Source organism: Bubalus kerabau, chromosome 6, assembly GCF_029407905.1.
Source record: "Bubalus kerabau isolate K-KA32 ecotype Philippines breed swamp buffalo chromosome 6, PCC_UOA_SB_1v2, whole genome shotgun sequence".
NCBI lineage: Eukaryota > Metazoa > Chordata > Mammalia > Artiodactyla > Bovidae > Bubalus > Bubalus kerabau.
Window position 1 is genome coordinate 92,171,080 of NC_073629.1, and position 17,013 is coordinate 92,188,092.

Here is a 17,013-nt window from a genome sequence, read left to right on the forward strand (position 1 = left end):
AGAAGTGGCCTGCAGCAGCCCAGGTCAGCATGCCAGTTCTATCAATTCTATCCATCTATCTTCACTTCTATCTGAAAGTGAAGTTGCTCAGTCGTATCCAACTCTTTGCAACCCAACAGACTGTCCTACCAGGCTCCTCTGTCCATGGGATTTTCCAGGCAAGAGTACTAGAGTGGGGTGCCATTTCCTTCTCCAGGGGATCTTCCCAACCCAGGAATTGAACCCGTGTCTCCTGCATTGTATGCAGACGCTTTACCATCTGAGCCACCAGGGAAGTCCAAAGTAGGGCTCATCTGGGATTTGAACCCAGGACCTCTCTCACCCTAAGCGAGAATCATACCCCTAGACCAACGAGCCACTAATCTATCTGGGATAGAAGGAAAATTCACGTTCCTCTGGCAGATCTAATCTGTTCTTGTCACTCACCCTTGCCTGACCTTCCAGACTCCCTGGGGCAGGGCAGAAAGAAGGAAGGCCTCCTTCTATGCAGGGGAAGAAAAACTCCAGGTCTTCAGGAAAGCAAGGTCAAGCTGGGTCCAGATCCCTGACCCCCTAACTCTCAGGCTGGAGCAGACAGGCAGCAGGTTGCTGGTGGGGGAGGGCAGCTGTGGGCTCCATCTAACATTTGCTGCTGTCTCTTAGTGTGCTCAAAGGTCATTTTGGAGGTGGCAGGGTTTTCTGCTTGACCTGTTAAGATCATGGAAGAGACGGAGGAGGAGGAGGAGGAGGAGGAGGTTGGGAGGTAGGCGGGGCCTCCAAAGCTGCCTTTTGGGACATTCCAGGCCTGCAGGAGCTGTTCTGCCAGAAGGAGATTTAAGCGCTGTCAAGGCTCCATCCTCCCTCTGGATCCCAGCTCTCAGAGCCTCAGGAGACTCTGCCCTTTGAGGGGTATTCCCCTCAGAGGGTCATCATGGCAAACAAGGGGTGCTGGAAGTGGGCCACTCTCGGTGGTGTCATTGCGGTTCTGGTGTTCGCCACTGCGATGATCGTGGGCTTCTTGCTGCAGAAACACACCATCCTGCCAGGTAGGAGCCCCAGCCGTGCTATCTGGTTGTCTTCCCCATCCCTCACTCTTTGCCCCCATAAGGTTCCATCCCCATCGACAACCCTGTTGGCCTCTGCTCTCCTCCCCAATGTTGCTGCTGTTCAGTTGCTAAGTCGTCTCTGTCTCTTTGAGACCCCATGGACTGCAGCACACCAGGCTTCCCTGGCCTTTACTCTCTCCCAGAGCTTGGTCAAAGTCATGTCCTTTGAGTCCATGGTTCTATCCAACCATCTCATTCTCTGTCGTCCCCTTCTCCTCCTGCCTTCCATCTTTCCCCTCATCAGAGTCTTTTTCAGTGACTCCCTCTTCTCATCAGGTGGCCAAAGTACAGGCATTTCAGCTTCAGCATCAGTCCTTCCAATGAGTGTTCAGAGTTGGTTTCCTTTCGAATTGACTACCAAGACATCCTCCATCCACAGCTCTACTTGCCTCTCCCATCACCAAGCCCACCAAGATTTGATCTCCAAAAAACAGTCTCATTAACTTTGTTTCCCTTCCTCTTTTACCAGGCTTCAGCTATCCTTCCATGCTCCCAGATGAACTCTCCATGGAGGTCACTCAGGCATCACAAGCTCAGTGGACTGGGCTGAACTTACCCTCACAGCCCTGCACCCTCTCCTGATGAAGGGCCTTCCATCCACATGGGGACCTGGGAGCAGCCTCCTCTTCTTCTGCCTCATGCCTGTATCTTCAGTCCTGTGCCTCGAGGCTTCTTCCTTCCCATCCTCTATCTCCATTCCCTGCTCACCCTAACCTCTCAGCTCCACCTCTTCTGCTGGGCGCCTGCCTCAGCCTACCCCTCCCACACAATCTCTGCCACCAGCCTGCTCTCGCCAATCCGTGCTCGCCCTGCCACTAAGGAGCACTTTCTAAACACAAACTTGTTTGCTATCTCCAGCACATACCCCATTTTTTTTTGCTGGCGCCCAGGGTCCTTTACAACCAGATCACAGCCCTCTTTTCCAATCTTGTCCTATCTCACTTCTCTGTATCTGTACCAGAGCAATGGCCATCCTTTTAAGCAACCACATTTCCTATGGCCAACCCTTTTTCTTATACTTTCCTCTCTGTCTGGAATAACCTAGTCCCTTCTCTTACACACCCATCCTTCTGTGTCTCCCTCAAATATCCCCTTATGAGTGAACTTTCCAATGTCCCCAGGCTGGCCCAGAGCATGCTTGCGCTCAGGACCCCACATGTTTCTCTCTCACAGCACTGACGACTCTGGGGTCCACTGTCTGCTAGATGGCAGGCTGGACATGGCCCCAGGGCCCAGAGAGGGTTAGTAGGATGTACAGACAAGAGCCTTGGGCTTGGGCAAGAACTGATGCTAACGGCCTCCTTGGCCTTGATTCCAGGCTGTGAACAGGATGGGACCTGCCGCTCTGATGCAGACATGCTGGACTACCTGCTAAGCTTGGGTCAGATCAGCCAAAGGGATGGCCTGCTGGTCACCTGGTACCACGCTGCCAACAGCAAGGAGCAGATGAAAGCTGCCCTCAGCAGTAAGTCCAGTTGCCAGGATGGGGCGGGCTGGGGCAGAGGCGGAGAAGATGGAGGGAGAGTGGAGGCGAGGCTCACAGCATTACCTGTGAGGGAGCATTAGGATGGGTATGGCCGCGTTCTTGCCATCATCCACTTGAGAAAGTGAGGCCTCACTGGTTATGTGACTGGCTCAGGTTGTAGGGAGATGTCTGGGTCCAAGGTCATATCTTGTTGTCATCTTTTCAAGGTGAAAGGAAGGGGCCCCAAATTTGTGCACTCTTCAGAAGTTTCAGGTTCACTGGCTCTGGTGTGGGACCTGAGAATTTGCATTGCCAGTAAGTTTCCAGGTGGCGCTAATGTTGTGAGCCCAGGATTGCACTTTGAGAAGCACTGCTGTACCCCAAACCCTCAATTTTAGGGAAGTTAGATCCTGAGTGGGAAAGGGTCTTGTCCACAGTCACGCAGTAGGTCTGAAGCAGAACAAGACCCAGGCTCAAGGCCCCTGCTCTTACCTCCTGCAGAGTCACCAAGGGGGCCCAGGAGTAAGAGACAGGGAAAGGTTTGCTGAATGAATGAATGAGTCCTTAGAGAGGCTTCCTGGAGGAGGCAGGCTTGGTGGTCAGCAGCGGGGAGGGCATCGCAGGCTGGGTGGAGCCAGTCTGCTGCTGCTTCAGGATTCCGAGGCTAATGGTCAGACTTGGGTGAGAAGGAGGAGCTAGAGAACTCCCTGGCAAGAGTGAGGACTCTTATCTGGGAGATAAGGCCTGAGGAGAGGCAAAGAGGCTCTGCTAGCCCCAGGCTCATCTCAGGTAGTTCCTGGGGCAGCAGATAGGGATCAGGCCCCACCAAGTTGTGACCTTGGCCAAGAAGAAAGCTAAGGGCCCCAAATAGGTGGTGCCCAATAACATGGAGCATGCAGAGTAACCAGCCAGTATAGCCACAGGGGTGGGAAGGACCTGAGGCCTTCCATAGGTCTATGGGAGGAGGGTAGCTCCACAGCTGGGGTAGGGATCCTGAGGGGAAGCAATGGGAGGCCAGAGTTAGACTGGTGAAGTCACACCGGACATCTATGTGGATGGGAGGGGCCAGAGCAAAGGCTTGGGAGGCAGACAGAAGTGGGCTCAAATTCTACATTTCACCATTTACCAAAGGAGTGGTTTGGGACAAGTGACTTCACCCATCTGCAGCTCAAACCACTTCCTCTGCCAAATATGGACTGGTAGGATGAAACCAGGGCACTTTGGGTCATGAAAGAGGTCATTATTAGTAATTATGCTGAAACAAAAGGAATACCCCAGACTAATGGAGTGATTTACTCCATGTAGATGATAATTAAAACACAGTGAATGCAATACAACGGATATTTTATTATTTACCTCTAGTAAATGAGGGAAATGGGGCACAGAGAAGTCAAGTAACCTGTCCAAGGTCACACAGCTTGCAAGTGTTAAAGCGGGGACTGGAAGCTGACAGTCTTGGGTTCAGGGTCTGCACAAGGAGCCGTGGTGCTCCTCCTCCGGGATGTGATATGTAGAGCTCATGGGTGGGAAGGGAGGGAGGGCCTGGGAACTTCCTGTGGGCTCCCTGTGGAGAGCAGCACTTCTCACTTGTCTGCATCCCTTAGGACCAGGGCTCCTACTGTAGCTCCAGGAACATGCATCTTCCCTCATCTCCTCTTCCCTCATGCCCACCCCCCTAAACAAGTTGTCTCCCAGATTTAGGATCTGGAAGGCCCTGAACAGGTGTGAATGGCTGTGCAGGAGGAAGCTGGGTCCAGGTGCTGATCACAAGGAGGCCGGTTAGGTCCATCCGTCTTTAGTCCCCCTCACCAAGCATTTGCTGGGCCCCTGCTCTGCACCCAGCTTGAGAGGAGGTGTAGAAACGAGTGAGATGCGGTCCTGAGTTCAGGGGCTACCAGCATCTCAAGGGAGGCAGCTGGTGCAGGTCAAGCAAGGCAGCAGCTTCAGAGACTCACCAGGACTGAGACCTGGGTTCCAGCCCTGGCTCCCTCCCAGTGTACCCCCACCCTCCCCAGACCGGACCTGGCCCATTTTAGATGGGGAAGGAGACCTCTCAGCATCCATTCTCTTTAGCTACCCTCTTAGCTGCCCAGCTACCCACCTGGGGCCTGACTTCTCTGGGCCTTGCTGGGCCCCAAACCCCTCTGGATCCCTCTCAGCATTCCTGGGTAACCAAGTTAAGACAAAAAAACATAGAAATAAAAGTTACCTTCATATAGCCCTTCACAGTTTACAACCTGTTTTTGTTTTTAATTTTTATTTTTTAATACAACATAATTTATGTCCATGTGCTGTAGTTGAAGCCCAGAGAGATTCGTCCCCATCTTGTCAGTGAGGACACCAAGGATTCTGGAGCACTGGGTCAGAGATATAATATGAGGATGAAATGGGACAGTGCAAAGTGCCTGAAACAGTGCTGGGGACAGCCTGGCACTCAGCTTCCTCTCCCTTCTGGAAATCCAGACACCTAGGCTTCAGAGAAATTTGCAAAAATTCTCTGCAACTTTGTGCAAGCTCTTTTACTTTTCTGGACCCAGGCTGGTAGAACTTAACTTGTTTCTCTTTTGGCTACACTGTGAGGCCTGTGCGATATTAGGTCCTCGACAAGGAACCAAACCTATGCCATCTGCACTGGGAAGACAGAGTCTTAGCCACTGGACCACCAAGGAAGTCCCTGATCTCAGCTTTCTCTATCATTCATTTATCCAGTCTTTTACCATCCAACAAACATTTCTGAAGCTCCTTTTTTAGGCCTGGTACCATCTTGGCACTGGAAATCCAAGTGATGGGCACCATAGACCTGGAGCCTGCTCCTAGCCCTCAGGCTCGGCAAGGATGGTGCTATATGAGTAGTTACATGGGGGCTGAGCGCTCAAAGGATCAGCTGTCAGCCTGACTTTGACTGTGTGGTTTAGGGATGGCCTCCTTGATATTTTAAGCCAACACCCACAAATGAGCTGGAGGTGGCCTAGTAAAACTGTGGAGGGAAGAGTGTTGCCATGGAAACAGCCAGGTGTAGGAGCCCAGAGATGGGAGACAAGATATCTGAGCTTCGAGGCTCAAAGTGTGGTCTGTGGACCAGCAGTCTGGGCATCACTGGGGAGCTTGGTAGGTGTCTTGGGCCCGACCCCAGATCTACTGAGCAGAACTTGCATTTGAACAGTTCCTGGGTGGTCTGTGTGCACACCGATGTTGGAGAAACAGGAGTGGATGGAAGCTAGATATTGAGGGAGAGAGGGACTCTAGGTGAGATGGCAAAGTTTGCCAGGCCTGGTCCTACAGGACCTCACAGACTATGGGCAGGCATTCAGATTGGATTCTCAGGACTAAAGCCAGAGCTGTTGAATTTTTAATAGAAGTAATGCAATCAGGTATAGGTGAGTGGACTTTGAGGGTAGCAGGGCTGCAAGTATAAAACAGAAGAGGCCCCTCTGATGCCAACTATCTGTGATGGACCAGGCACTCATAGTGACTCCACCCAGGCTTCACTCCACTCCTTGGTCAGCAGGTCAACTGACCTGCTCTTGCCAGCCTGCTTCGCACTCAAAGTCCTTGACTCCCTCCTGGACTGAACTCTCCCAGTGGGTATAACACAGCCACCTAAGGAGTTGACTGTATGCATTCAAAAGACAAAAATAATAACACTCAGTGCCCTTAAGGGTGCCCAGAGATGGACCAGCTTATGTACTTCTGGCAGGCATATGAGTCACAAGAATGTTTCTAGACAGTAATTTGATAATATGGGCTTTAAAAATGATACTGCAACCTTCCCTGGTGATATACAGAAGGCTGAAGGTAGAAGAATTTATGCTTCCAAACTGTGGTGCTGGAGAAGACTCTTGAGAGACCCTTGGACTGCAGGGAAATCAAACCAGACAATCCTAAAGGAAATCAACCCTGAAATTCACTGGAAGGACTGAAGCTGAAGCTCCAAAACTTTGGCCACCAGATGAGAGAGCCTGCTTATTGGAAAGGACCCTGGTGCTAGGAAAGATTGAGGGCCAGAGGAGAAAGAGGCGACAGAGGATGAGATGGTTAGATGGTATCACTGACTCAATGGACATGAGTTTAAGCAAACTCTGGGAGATATTGAAGGAGAGGAAATCTTGGCATGCTGCAGTCCATGGAGCCACAACGATCCACACACGACTTAGTGACTGAACAACGACAGTGGATAAGAATCCACTGGATCCAGGGTTTAGGAAGGAAGATCCCACATGCTTCGGAGCAACTAAGCCCATGTGCTACAGCTACTGAGCCTGCAAGTTTTTGGACTCACGAGCCGGGACTACTGAGGCTGCAGCTGGAACAACTGAAGCCAGTGCGCCTGGAGCCCGTGCTCCACAAGAGAAGGCACTGCAATGAGAACCCTGGGCACAGCAATGAAGAGCAGCCCCTGCTTGCCAAAACTAGAGAAAGTCTGCTCCCAGCAACCAGAAATAATTAACTAAAAAAACAACCAAAGAAACGACCCTGCATGGTCCTGACTACAGTTCCTCAAGTCAGGGTAGAAAATAATCAGAAAAATCAGAAAAAAAATATGCATCCTTATTTGTTAGTAGCAAAAGTTTAGAGACTACTGAAATGTCTCAGGAAAGGTGGGGGAGTAGCTAACTGAAACAGGGTGACCACCCTCAATCAGGGCTTTTGCAGCTTTTTTTTTTTTTTTAAGTGACACATAGAAAAGATTAAAATGATAAATACTGAGTGGTCTCAACTGTGTAAAAATTATAAAAATGGATGGAAATGTGGGTTAATATTTCCCTTTCTGCTTTTCTATATTTTCCAAATGTTCTATAATAAATGAGTAACACTTTGATGAAGAAAATAGATTTAAAAAAGGAACTGATCGAGTTTGTCCTCATTCACAGGCAACGTCATGGTCCTGGAGGCAGACATCACAACAGAAGGGCTCGGCACAGTCAACGAGACAGGAGTCCCCATCATGGCGCACCCCCCAGCCATCTACAGCGACAACACCCTAGAGCAGTGGCTGGAGGCTGTGCTGGCCTCTTCCAAGAAGGGTAAGGACCTCTCTCAGCTCCTCGCCAGCTGCCAAGCCCTCCAGTACTCAGACCACATGTGCAAGGGTTGCTCCACTAGGAGACCAGTCCAATCCCTATTAAGAGTTGCTCTTTGCCTCAGTTTTCCAGACCACTCTCGAGGCCTGGGCTCAGGGAAGATGGGTGAAACGAGGGATGTACAAGTGTAGGGTAAGCTGCAAAGGGCCAAACATGAGCATTCAGTCCCCCTGAATCCACGGAACTGGACACAACATGCTCAAAGCCAATTCCACCTTCCCCTCCCATGTCTCTTTGCCAGTTACCAAAAGAATCCAGGCATCACCCTAATGCCTCTCCCTCATCCCCTGCAGCTACTCAGCTGCTGCATCTGCCAATTCTAACCCTGAACCCTACCCCCGATCCAGTCCCACTCACATCATCTTTCTCCCAGACCTCCTTCCTCACTGGCTTCCTACCTCCAAAGTCTACCAAACCCCTACCTGGGTGAGCTTTCCAAAATGCCAACTGTCAAGTCACTCCCTGCTTTAACCCTCCATGGCTCCCCATTGTCCTCAGGACAAATTATGATCTCCTTGGCCTGGCTTTCAACATCCTTCTCTAACTGGTAAACAATCTGCCTGAAATGCAGAAGACCTGGGTTGAATCCTTTGGTGGGGAAGATCCCCTGGAGAAGGTAATGGCAACCCACTCCAGTATTCTTGCCTGGGAAATCCCATGGACAGAGGAATCTGGGCTACAGTCCATGGGGTCGCAAAGAGTCAGACACGACTGAGCAACTGACTCTAATTCCTCAGCCTCATCTCCTGCTCTTTAGGCTTGTGTGGCTTTGGACCCTCTAAGTCTGCCTGTCCAAGAATCACAGTCCCTTTTCATCAGATGCTTGACATCTGCACCAGCCCCAAGTCCCAAGCCCTTAGCCATCATTTGCTTCTTACCCTTGGGGATGAGGGATGGACGATCACTCCTACATGGGCAAGACCTTTCTCTCGTTGAAGCCTTCTTCACACCCACCCAGAATTCCATCCCTGTCTTCCCTCCCACCCCTGACACACACACCATACCTGCTCTCTCTGTCCCAGGAAGTCATGTCTTCTGTTTCCTTCTTCCTTGAGCAATTTCCCAAGCCCTTGGCCCTCTCCCCACAGGCATCAAACTAGACTTCAAGAGCATCAAGGCTGTGGGCCCCTCCCTGGACCTCCTTCGGCGGCTGACAGAGGAGGGGAAAGTTCGAAGGCCTGTGTGGATCAATGCTGACATCCAGAGGGGTCCCAATGTGGGCCTCTCAATAGAGGTCAATGCCACACAGTGAGTGTTTGCCTCTCTGCTCCAGCTGTGTCCAGTCTGTTTCCTTCAACATCGGGTGCAGCAGGTGCTCAGGGGACTTTTGCTGAGTTTGCCTCCAGCCACACCATGTCGTCTGGCCTCTGAGCCTTCACACATGCTGTTCCCTCTGCCTTGAATGCCTTTCCACCATTTCCTGGTAAACCAGCCATTACCTGCCCCAGAAACTTCCCTGACGTCCCAGGCTGCTGAGGACCCTCCCTCACACTTTCTCCTAACAGTCCTGATTTCACAACGCTATCTCTGTTGGATTATGGGTCTGTCCCCTTACTATAATGTTTATTCCTGGATGGCAAACAGTGACCAGGGCAACCCTTGGCCTGCTAGAAAAGTCTAAAGCACTAACTCCTTCCCCAGCCTCCCCTCCCACCCGCCAGCCGCCCCCCCAGGTCCCAGCACTGCCAACAGCAGCACTTACATAGCACCAGCTGCATGGGGCGCTCAAGTTTACAGAGGGCCGCATAAAAGGAGAATATATCTGAGTTCATCTTCCCATAGAAATGCCAGGTTAGGAGCATTTTTTTCTCACCGTTTTGCAGATAAGAAAACAGACAATAATTGAGGCTCAATCTGTTGAATGTTTATTATCTGTCACACGCACTGTTTTAAGTAGTCTAGTTGTAGAGTACCATTTAACTCTTACAATGAGAATGAGGTAGGTACTATTATTTTTATTTTGTAATATAGGAATTATCTCACTGAAGTTAAATGACCTGCCTACATCTATTGGCAGAGCAAACATACAAAGCCAGGTCTTTCTGACTCTAACTTCCAGCTCTCTACTGTCCATCTCCATTCATCCATCCACCCATCCATCATTAAACCATCTTTCCAACCAGTCAGCTAACGATACATCCACCCAGTATTTATCTAGTCTTTAACGTGGTGCATTTGGAAAGCAGCAATTTGAAAATGTAGTCAGTGGCCCAAGATTTTAAAAAATGGATGATCTTCTTGGAGTGAATGTTGGAGTCAATCTGCGAGGTGGAGAGGGTAGTATTATTTGCCTATTCAAATTTGTACGAGTTCAAAATTTGAATGACATTTTTAAATATCTGAAACTTCAGAGACTCTCACAGCTGGCAGCACAGATCCCACACCTGGGGATTGGATGCACCTCCTCATCCACATGGGGATGTTTGAGAAGCCCTGTCCTGCCTGAAAGGATGCCACTTTTTGAGAATCAACGAGGTTGGGTGAGCTGCCCAAGGTCATAGTCAGGACTCAAACCCAGGCCTCACTGGCTCCAGTGTCCATGCCCTAACATCGGACTTTGAGCAAGCCAACATGTGCTTCAGGACTGTGCTCTAATATCTAGATGTGATAGATCCTGCCTTTTCCAAGCACTCTGATGGGAACCCAGATGAGGAAGGGGCTCTAAAGACCAGCATCTCTGATTCTCTGCAGGTTCCTGGCCTTGGTCCAGGAGAAGTATCCTGAGGCAACCCTGTCTCCAGGCTGGACTACCCTGTACCTGCCCTTGTTCCCAAATGGGACATATACCCGGCCCATGGTGGAGAAGATGCAGAAGCTGGTGGGAGCAGTGCCCCAGAAGGTGACCTTCCCTGTACGGGCTGTCATGGTCAGGGCTGCCTGGCCCCACTTCAGCTGGCTGCTTGGCCAATCTGACAGGTGAGAACGCCCAGGCCCTTGCCCTGGCCCCTTCTCCCTCCAAACTCACTCCCGGGCCTTGAATTCCCAGCAAGATCCCAGATGCTGATGGTTAGAAGGGTCTTCATGATCATCTGGCCCAACCTCTGCTGGTGCTCACATTCTCTACAGTGTCCCTGCTTTCTGCTTGTACACCTCTGGTAATGGGTAGCTATCACTTGAGGCAGCCTGTCCAGGGGAAAGTGTTTATTTTTTTCTGCTCATTTGTTTTGGGCCGCACTACACACCATGTGGGATCTTAGTTCCCCACCAGGGATCAAACCAGCAACCCCCGCAGTGGAAGCACAGTCTTTCCCACTGGACCACTAGGGAAGTTCCAGAAAGTGTTTACACTGAGAGGCAATTTGCCTCCCACAGCTTCCTCTCTTGGGAGCCAGCTATTCTCTGAGGGTATACAGACTGCACCTATAGCCTCTGCCCCAGTAGCCCTGTGGGACTGGGGGAGCCCACCCTCTGCCCTCCCCACCCCCAACTCTGCACTGGTCCCAGCTGCCCAGCACCACCTTCCTCAGCTTCTCCCCACTGGAGGCCACTCCCTTCCCCCTTCATACCTGACCTCTAATCCAAGCTGCACCCCCTCCCCTGTGCCCATCTCTTCTGTCCTTATCTCTTTCCTAAGTTGTTGTCTCTGAGTCTTGTCTGACTCTTTGTGACCCTATGAAATGCACCACGCTAGGCTTCCCTGTCCTTCACCACCTCCCAAAGCTTTCTCAAACTCATGTCCATTCAGTCATTGATGCCATCCAACCACCTCATCATCTGTTGTCCCCTTTTCCTCTGCCTTCAATCTTTCCCACTATCAGGGTCTTCTCCGATGAGTCGGCTCTTCGCATCAGGTGGCCAAAGCATTGGAACTTCAGCTTTTCAGCATGTCCTTCCAATGAATATTCAGGACTGATTTCCTTTAGGATTGACTGATTGGATCTCCTTGCTCTCCATGGGACTCTCAAGAGTCTTCTCCAGCACCACAGTTCAAAAGCATCCATTCTTCAGCACTCAGCCTTCTTGATGGTCCAACTCTCACATCCGTACATGACTAGTGATAAAACCATAGCTTTGACTATCTGGACTTTTGTCAACAAAATAATGTCTCTGCCTTTTAATATGCTCTCTAGGTTTGTGAAAGCATTTCTTCCAAGGAGCAAGTGTTTTTTAATTTCATGGCTGCATTGCCCTTCTTTGGGACTTGAATGAAAACTGACCTTTTCCAGTCCTGTGGCTACTGCTGAGTTTTCCAATTTTGCTGGTATACTGAGTGCACCACTTTAACAGCATTTTTTAGGATTTAAAATTGCTCTACTGGGATTCCATCACATCACCTCCATTAACTTTGTTCATAGTGATGCTTCCTAAGGTCCACTTGACTTCACACTCCAGAATGCCTGGATCTAGGTGAGTGATCACACTATCGTGGTTATCCAGGTCATTGAGATTTTTTTTTTGTATAGTTTTTCTGTGTATTCTTTTTTTTCTCTCTGTATTCTTGCCACCTCTTTTTAATATCTTCTGCTTCTGTTAGGTCCATACCATTTCTGTCCTCAATTGTGCCCAATCGTATGAAATGGTCCCTTGGTGTCTCTAATTTTCTTGATCTCTAGTCTTTCCCATTCTATTGTTTTCCTCTATTTCTTTGCATTATTCACTTAGAAAGGTTTTATTTCTCCTTGTTATTTTCTAGAGCTCTGCATTCAAATGGATATATCTTTCTTAATCTCCTTTGCCTTCGCTTCTTTTCTCAGCTATTTGTAAGGTCTCCTCAAACAACCACTTTGCCTTTTTTTGCATTTTTCTTGGGGATGGTTTTGATCACTGCCTACTGTACAATATTACGAACCTCCATCCATATTTCTTCAGGCACTCTATCAGATCTAATCCCTTGAATTTATTTGTTATTTTCACTGTATAATCATAAGGGATTTAAGTCTTACTTGAATGGCCTAGTGGTTTCCCCTACTTTCTTCAATTTAAGTCTGAATTTGGCAATGAGTTCATGATCTGAGCAACAGTCAGTGTGTTTTTGCTGACTGTATAGAGCTTCTCCATCTTTGGCTGCAAAGAATATAATCAATCTGATTTCGGTATTGACCATCTGGTGATGTATGTGTGTAGAGTATCTCTTGTGTTGTTGGAAGAGGATGTTTGCTATGACCAGTGCATACTCTTGGCAAAACTCTGTTAGCCTTTGCCTGTCTCACTTTGTAATTGCCTGTTATTCCAGGTATTTCTTGACTTCCTACTTTCGCATCCAGTCCCCTATGATGAAAAGGACATCTTTTTTCATTCAATTTAGCTTCTTCAGCACCAGAGGTTGGGGCATAGGCTTGGATTACTGTGATATTGAATGGCTTTCCCTGGAAACAAACATTCTGCCATTTTTGAGACTGCACCCAAGTACTGCATTTCGGACTCTTTTGTTGACTGTTAGGGCTATTCCATTTCTTCTAAGGGATTCTTGCCCACAGTGTAGATATAATGGTCATCTGAATTAAATTCGCCCATTCCCATCCATTTTAGTTCACTGATTCCTAAAATGTGTCTTTGTGGGTCCTCTTTCCTAACAGAGGGCCCACAAATAGACACTCTGAGTGGGGAGGCAGGCCAGTCCATCTCCCCTCCTTCTTAGCTTCTGCCCTCAGTCAGGGTTCCCAAGGCCTCCCCTCCAAGCTCAGGTTCACTTCTGAGCATGGGAGAGGGGCTGAGGGCTGCTGGGCCCAGGCAGGCTCTGAGCTGGCTCTCTGGACCCCAGGTACAGCCTGACAATGTGGCAGTCCGCCTTGGACCCCGTGACAGTGGACGACCTCCTCTATATCCGAGACAACACCGCCACCCACCAAGTCTACTATGACCTCTTTGAGCCTCTCCTGTCTCAGTTCAAGCAGCGTGCCAGTAGGGAGGGGTCTCGGGAGGGTGGGAAAGGGTGGTGGGGTTGATTCTGCATGGGGCAGCACCTAGTAGATACGGGAGCAGAGCTCGGTGGGGAAGGCCCATGAAAGGGGAAAATCCTACGTGAGATAGGAGAATAGGAATCATTTGAAGCATCCATTGTATGCCAGACCCTGGGATGGAATGCTAAGCTCCATAGATCCATGAAGCAGAGATTCCATTTTACAGATAGAGAAACCGAGGTTCAGAGCAGTTATATAATTAATACAAAGTTGTTCAGCTTAAACATGACACAGCTCCTACTGGAAACAGCCAATTCCAAACCCCAGATGCTTCCCCTTGCAGTACAGTTCCTCTGAGGGTTGCTCTAGCGTTTCAGAGAACGGCTCCTCCACTGTACCTGCTCATCAATGATGCTTGTTCTTTGTCCAAAGCCCCTGTTCCCTTGACTCCAAACCTAGGAAAGCCTGCAATCAGGCCATCTCAAGGGGACCCATCAAACCCAACATTCCTGCTCTGGGAGCCGTCTAGGTGAGGGGGAGGAATACCAGCTTTGGGGCCTGACTGACCTGGCTCCATCAGGCTCCAATCCCAGCAACCCTGCCCACTGGCTGTAGGACCTTGGGCAAGTCACCCGTCATCTACAAAACAGGGAACTCCAGCTCCCTGGAACTTTGCTATGAGGCGTAGAGAGGACTCATGGTGTACAGAAGGCCTCCGTAACTGGTGGCCTCTTCATCTTGGCAATCTGACCCACAGTGAATACCTCACGGAAGCCAAGCTACTACACCGGGGGCAGCCTGATCCCTGCTCTCCAGCACCCTGGGGACGAGGGGCTGAGCGTGGAGTGGCTGGTTCCTGACATCCAGGGCAATGGAAGCACAGCAACAGTGCAGCTCCCAGGTAAGGTCTGCCTGCAGCCCCTGTGCTCCCAGCGTAACTGCAAGGGTTACCTCGGGGAAGCTACCTCAGGTCTCTGTTACCATAGCAACGCAGCTACAAGATGGGGGAGCAATGTTGTCAAAAGTGCAGGGCTCCTGGCCTTTGGACCAGCACTTGTGAGGCTTCAGTCACATGGTGCTGTAAGAGAGGCGGGCACAGGCCTCAGAGCTGAGCTAGCAGCTCATTGGGCCATTCTGATGAGCTCCAGGCACATTCACAAAGCAGCCCTTCCACCTGGAGCCCAGATCCCATCAACAGACCCCATTACCTCCTGCTGTCCCTGTAACTTCAGCAAGGGCCTCTGACACCCCATGATAACCCTAACCCCAGACACTGTTGCCTCCACTACCTCTTCCAGACCGAGAAGGCATGATCCTGCTGGACGTGGGCCTCCAGAAGCCTGCAGCTGGGGACCCCGTGCCCATCGTCCGCACCCCAGATGGCCGGGCCCTGACGCTGGAGTCCTGCCTGCAGCAGCTGGCCACGCACCCCGGACGCTGGGGGGTCCACGTGCACATAGCAGAGCCCACCGCCCTGCGGCCGTCCCTGGCCACGCTGGCCACCCTCTCTGCCCTTGGCCGCCTGTCTAGGCCTGTGTGGGTCGGGGCCACAGTCTCCCACGGGAGTTTCATGGTCCCCGGCTACGTGACTGGCAGGGAGTTGCTTACAGCTGTGGCCGAGGTGTTCCCCCATGTGACACTGGCACCAGGCTGGCCCCAGGAAGTGCTGGGCAGTGGCTACAGGGAACAGCTCCTCACAGACATGCTGGAGCTCTGCCAGGGCCTCTGGCAACCCGTGTCCTTCCAGCTGCAGGCTGGGCCTCTGGGCCAGAGCCCCGCTGGAGTCGTGGCCCGGCTGCTGGAAGCTTCTCCCCGGGCCACGGTCACGGTGGAACACAGCCCTGGCCGGGGCCTCTATGCGTCTGTGCGGGCAGCGCTGCTGGCAGCCAGGGCCGTGAAGAAGACCCGAGTCTACTACAGGCTACCCCAGAGCTACCGCCAAGACTTGCTGGCGGATGTTGGCACACACTGAGCACCCAGGTGGCCTGGTGGACCCCAGCTTCCCATGGGGAGGCAGGAAGGAATAAATGCCTCTGCTTCCTCAGTGCACTGCACGCATGTCCTTGGGGCACGATGGAGTGGGAGTGGACGTGAGGTGGCCAGGGAGGATGCTTAGAGGGTCTGGAGGCTGGGGGCCAGGTCGTTCCGGTTGTCCAAGAGGAACTGTTCACAAGCCTTGAAGGTGGTGTAGAACTCAGAGGAGAGGCCGGTGACATTGGTGGTCACGTACTTGAGAACGCCCGGGGTGGCCTGGTTGTAGTAGGACACCTGCAGGACGGGGAGCCACACCCAGGGAGGATGGGGCGGGGGCAGTAGAGGGTACTGAGTGGACATGAAACAGGCAGTTGGCATCTTTGTGTGTTAGTCCCTCAGTCGTGTCAAATCTTTGGGACCACATGAACTTGTAGCCCTCCAGGCTCCTCTGTCCATGGCCTTCTCCAGGCAAGAATACTGGGGTGGGTTGCCATTTCCTTCCCTGGAGGATCGTCCTGACCCAGGGATAGAACTGGGGTTTCTGCATTGCAGACAATTTACTGTCTTTAGCCACCATGGAAGCCCAGTCACCTGCTAGGAAGGCAGCAAATACCAGCAGCACCTGGGGCCTTTGAGGACTGCATGATTGGCGGGCGTGACCTCCTGTAGCTGGACTCTCCTGACCCCTCCTCTGGGGCTGACAACCCTGGCTTCCCTCTGTCACCACACACTATACTGTCATCATGTCTCCCCTCTCTAGCCCGGAAGCTCTGGAAGGCTAGGTCTCCAGAGCCAAGCATAAAACTCCTCTAAATGAAGGTGCTACCGTTAGATTATGGCTTCCCAGGTGGCAAAAGTGGTCAAGCTGCAAGTGCCAATGCAGCAGACACAAGAGACCAGGGTTTGATATCAGGGCTGTGAAGATCCCCTAGAGAAGGAAATGGCAACCCACTCCAATATTCTTGCCTGGAAATATCCCATGGACAGGGGAGCCTGGCACGCTGGAGTCCATGGTGTGGCAGAATAGGACACGACTAAGCCCTTGTCAGCAAATCTGCAGCAAGCAGTTAGAATAACCCCAGGCAACACTAAGTTACCAAATGTCCAAGTCTCTACATGGGGTGTCTCAGGTACATAACAGCCGCTGTGGTCCGAGGAAGAGGCACTGAGTTTCCCAGCTAGCCCACTTTCAGCCAGCCAGGTAACACTGACTGCCCTGATGAGTTTCATGGGCCCTGACGGCCTTCCTAGACATGAAAGGGGTACATAAGAAGATGGAGGTTTAGCTCAAATAGTAAAGAATCTGCTTGCAATGCGGGAAACCAGGGTTCGATCCTTGGGTTGGGAAGATCCTCTGGAGAAGGGAACGGCAATCCACTCCAGTATTCTTGCCTGGAGAATCCCATAGACAGAGGAGCCTGGCGGGCTACAGTCCACGGGATTGCAAAAAGTCGGATACGACTGAGCAACTAACACACAGGCCTGGTTCAACTGTGTCCTCGGACTTGTCTCTGCACAGATTAGGTTTTAATGAAGGCTCCTTTCTAGGCCCTGATACTCTTAGGCTC

At 51.1% G+C, this 17,013-nt stretch overlaps 2 protein-coding genes and 1 non-coding gene across 5 annotated transcripts in view; 1 reads left to right on the plus strand and 2 right to left on the minus strand.

Moving 5' to 3' along the window:
* Nucleotides 1–285: 285 nt before the first annotated feature.
* On the minus strand, nt 286–357 carry TRNAP-AGG (transfer RNA proline (anticodon AGG)). Its single transcript has one exon. It is a non-coding gene; the product is annotated as a tRNA-Pro (tRNA).
* Nucleotides 358–782: 425 nt separating this feature from the next.
* LOC129655417 (protein FAM151A-like) lies at nt 783–15,520 on the plus strand. The gene is made up of 8 exons (XM_055585788.1): nt 783–1,025; nt 2,404–2,550; nt 7,422–7,574; nt 8,720–8,879; nt 10,323–10,547; nt 13,333–13,472; nt 14,229–14,372; nt 14,770–15,520. Exons 1-8 carry the CDS (start codon nt 911–913, stop codon nt 15,441–15,443), a joined length of 1,758 nt encoding a protein of 585 aa, XP_055441763.1. The 5' UTR covers nt 783–910; the 3' UTR covers nt 15,444–15,520.
* ACOT11 (acyl-CoA thioesterase 11) overlaps nt 9,474–17,013 on the minus strand; it is a 53,353-nt gene continuing 45,813 nt past the window's right edge. For all 3 annotated transcript variants that reach the window (XM_055585786.1, XM_055585785.1, XM_055585787.1), the window contains exon 16: nt 9,474–15,739. In XM_055585786.1, the coding sequence (XP_055441761.1) occupies nt 15,584–15,739 (156 nt within the window). In that variant the 3' untranslated portion in view covers nt 9,474–15,583. The remainder of the gene's footprint in view (nt 15,740–17,013) is intronic.

Coding starts and splice junctions, on each gene's coding strand:
- LOC129655417 (XM_055585788.1), top strand. CDS start 911: ATGGCAAACAAGGGGTGCTGGAAGTGGGCCACTCTCGGTGGTGTCATT. Junction 10,548..13,332: donor CTGCTTGGCCAATCTGACAG/GTGAGAACGCCC, acceptor TCTGGACCCCAG/GTACAGCCTGACAATGTGGC. Junction 13,473..14,228: donor TCAGTTCAAGCAGCGTGCCA/GTAGGGAGGGGT, acceptor TCTGACCCACAG/TGAATACCTCACGGAAGCCA.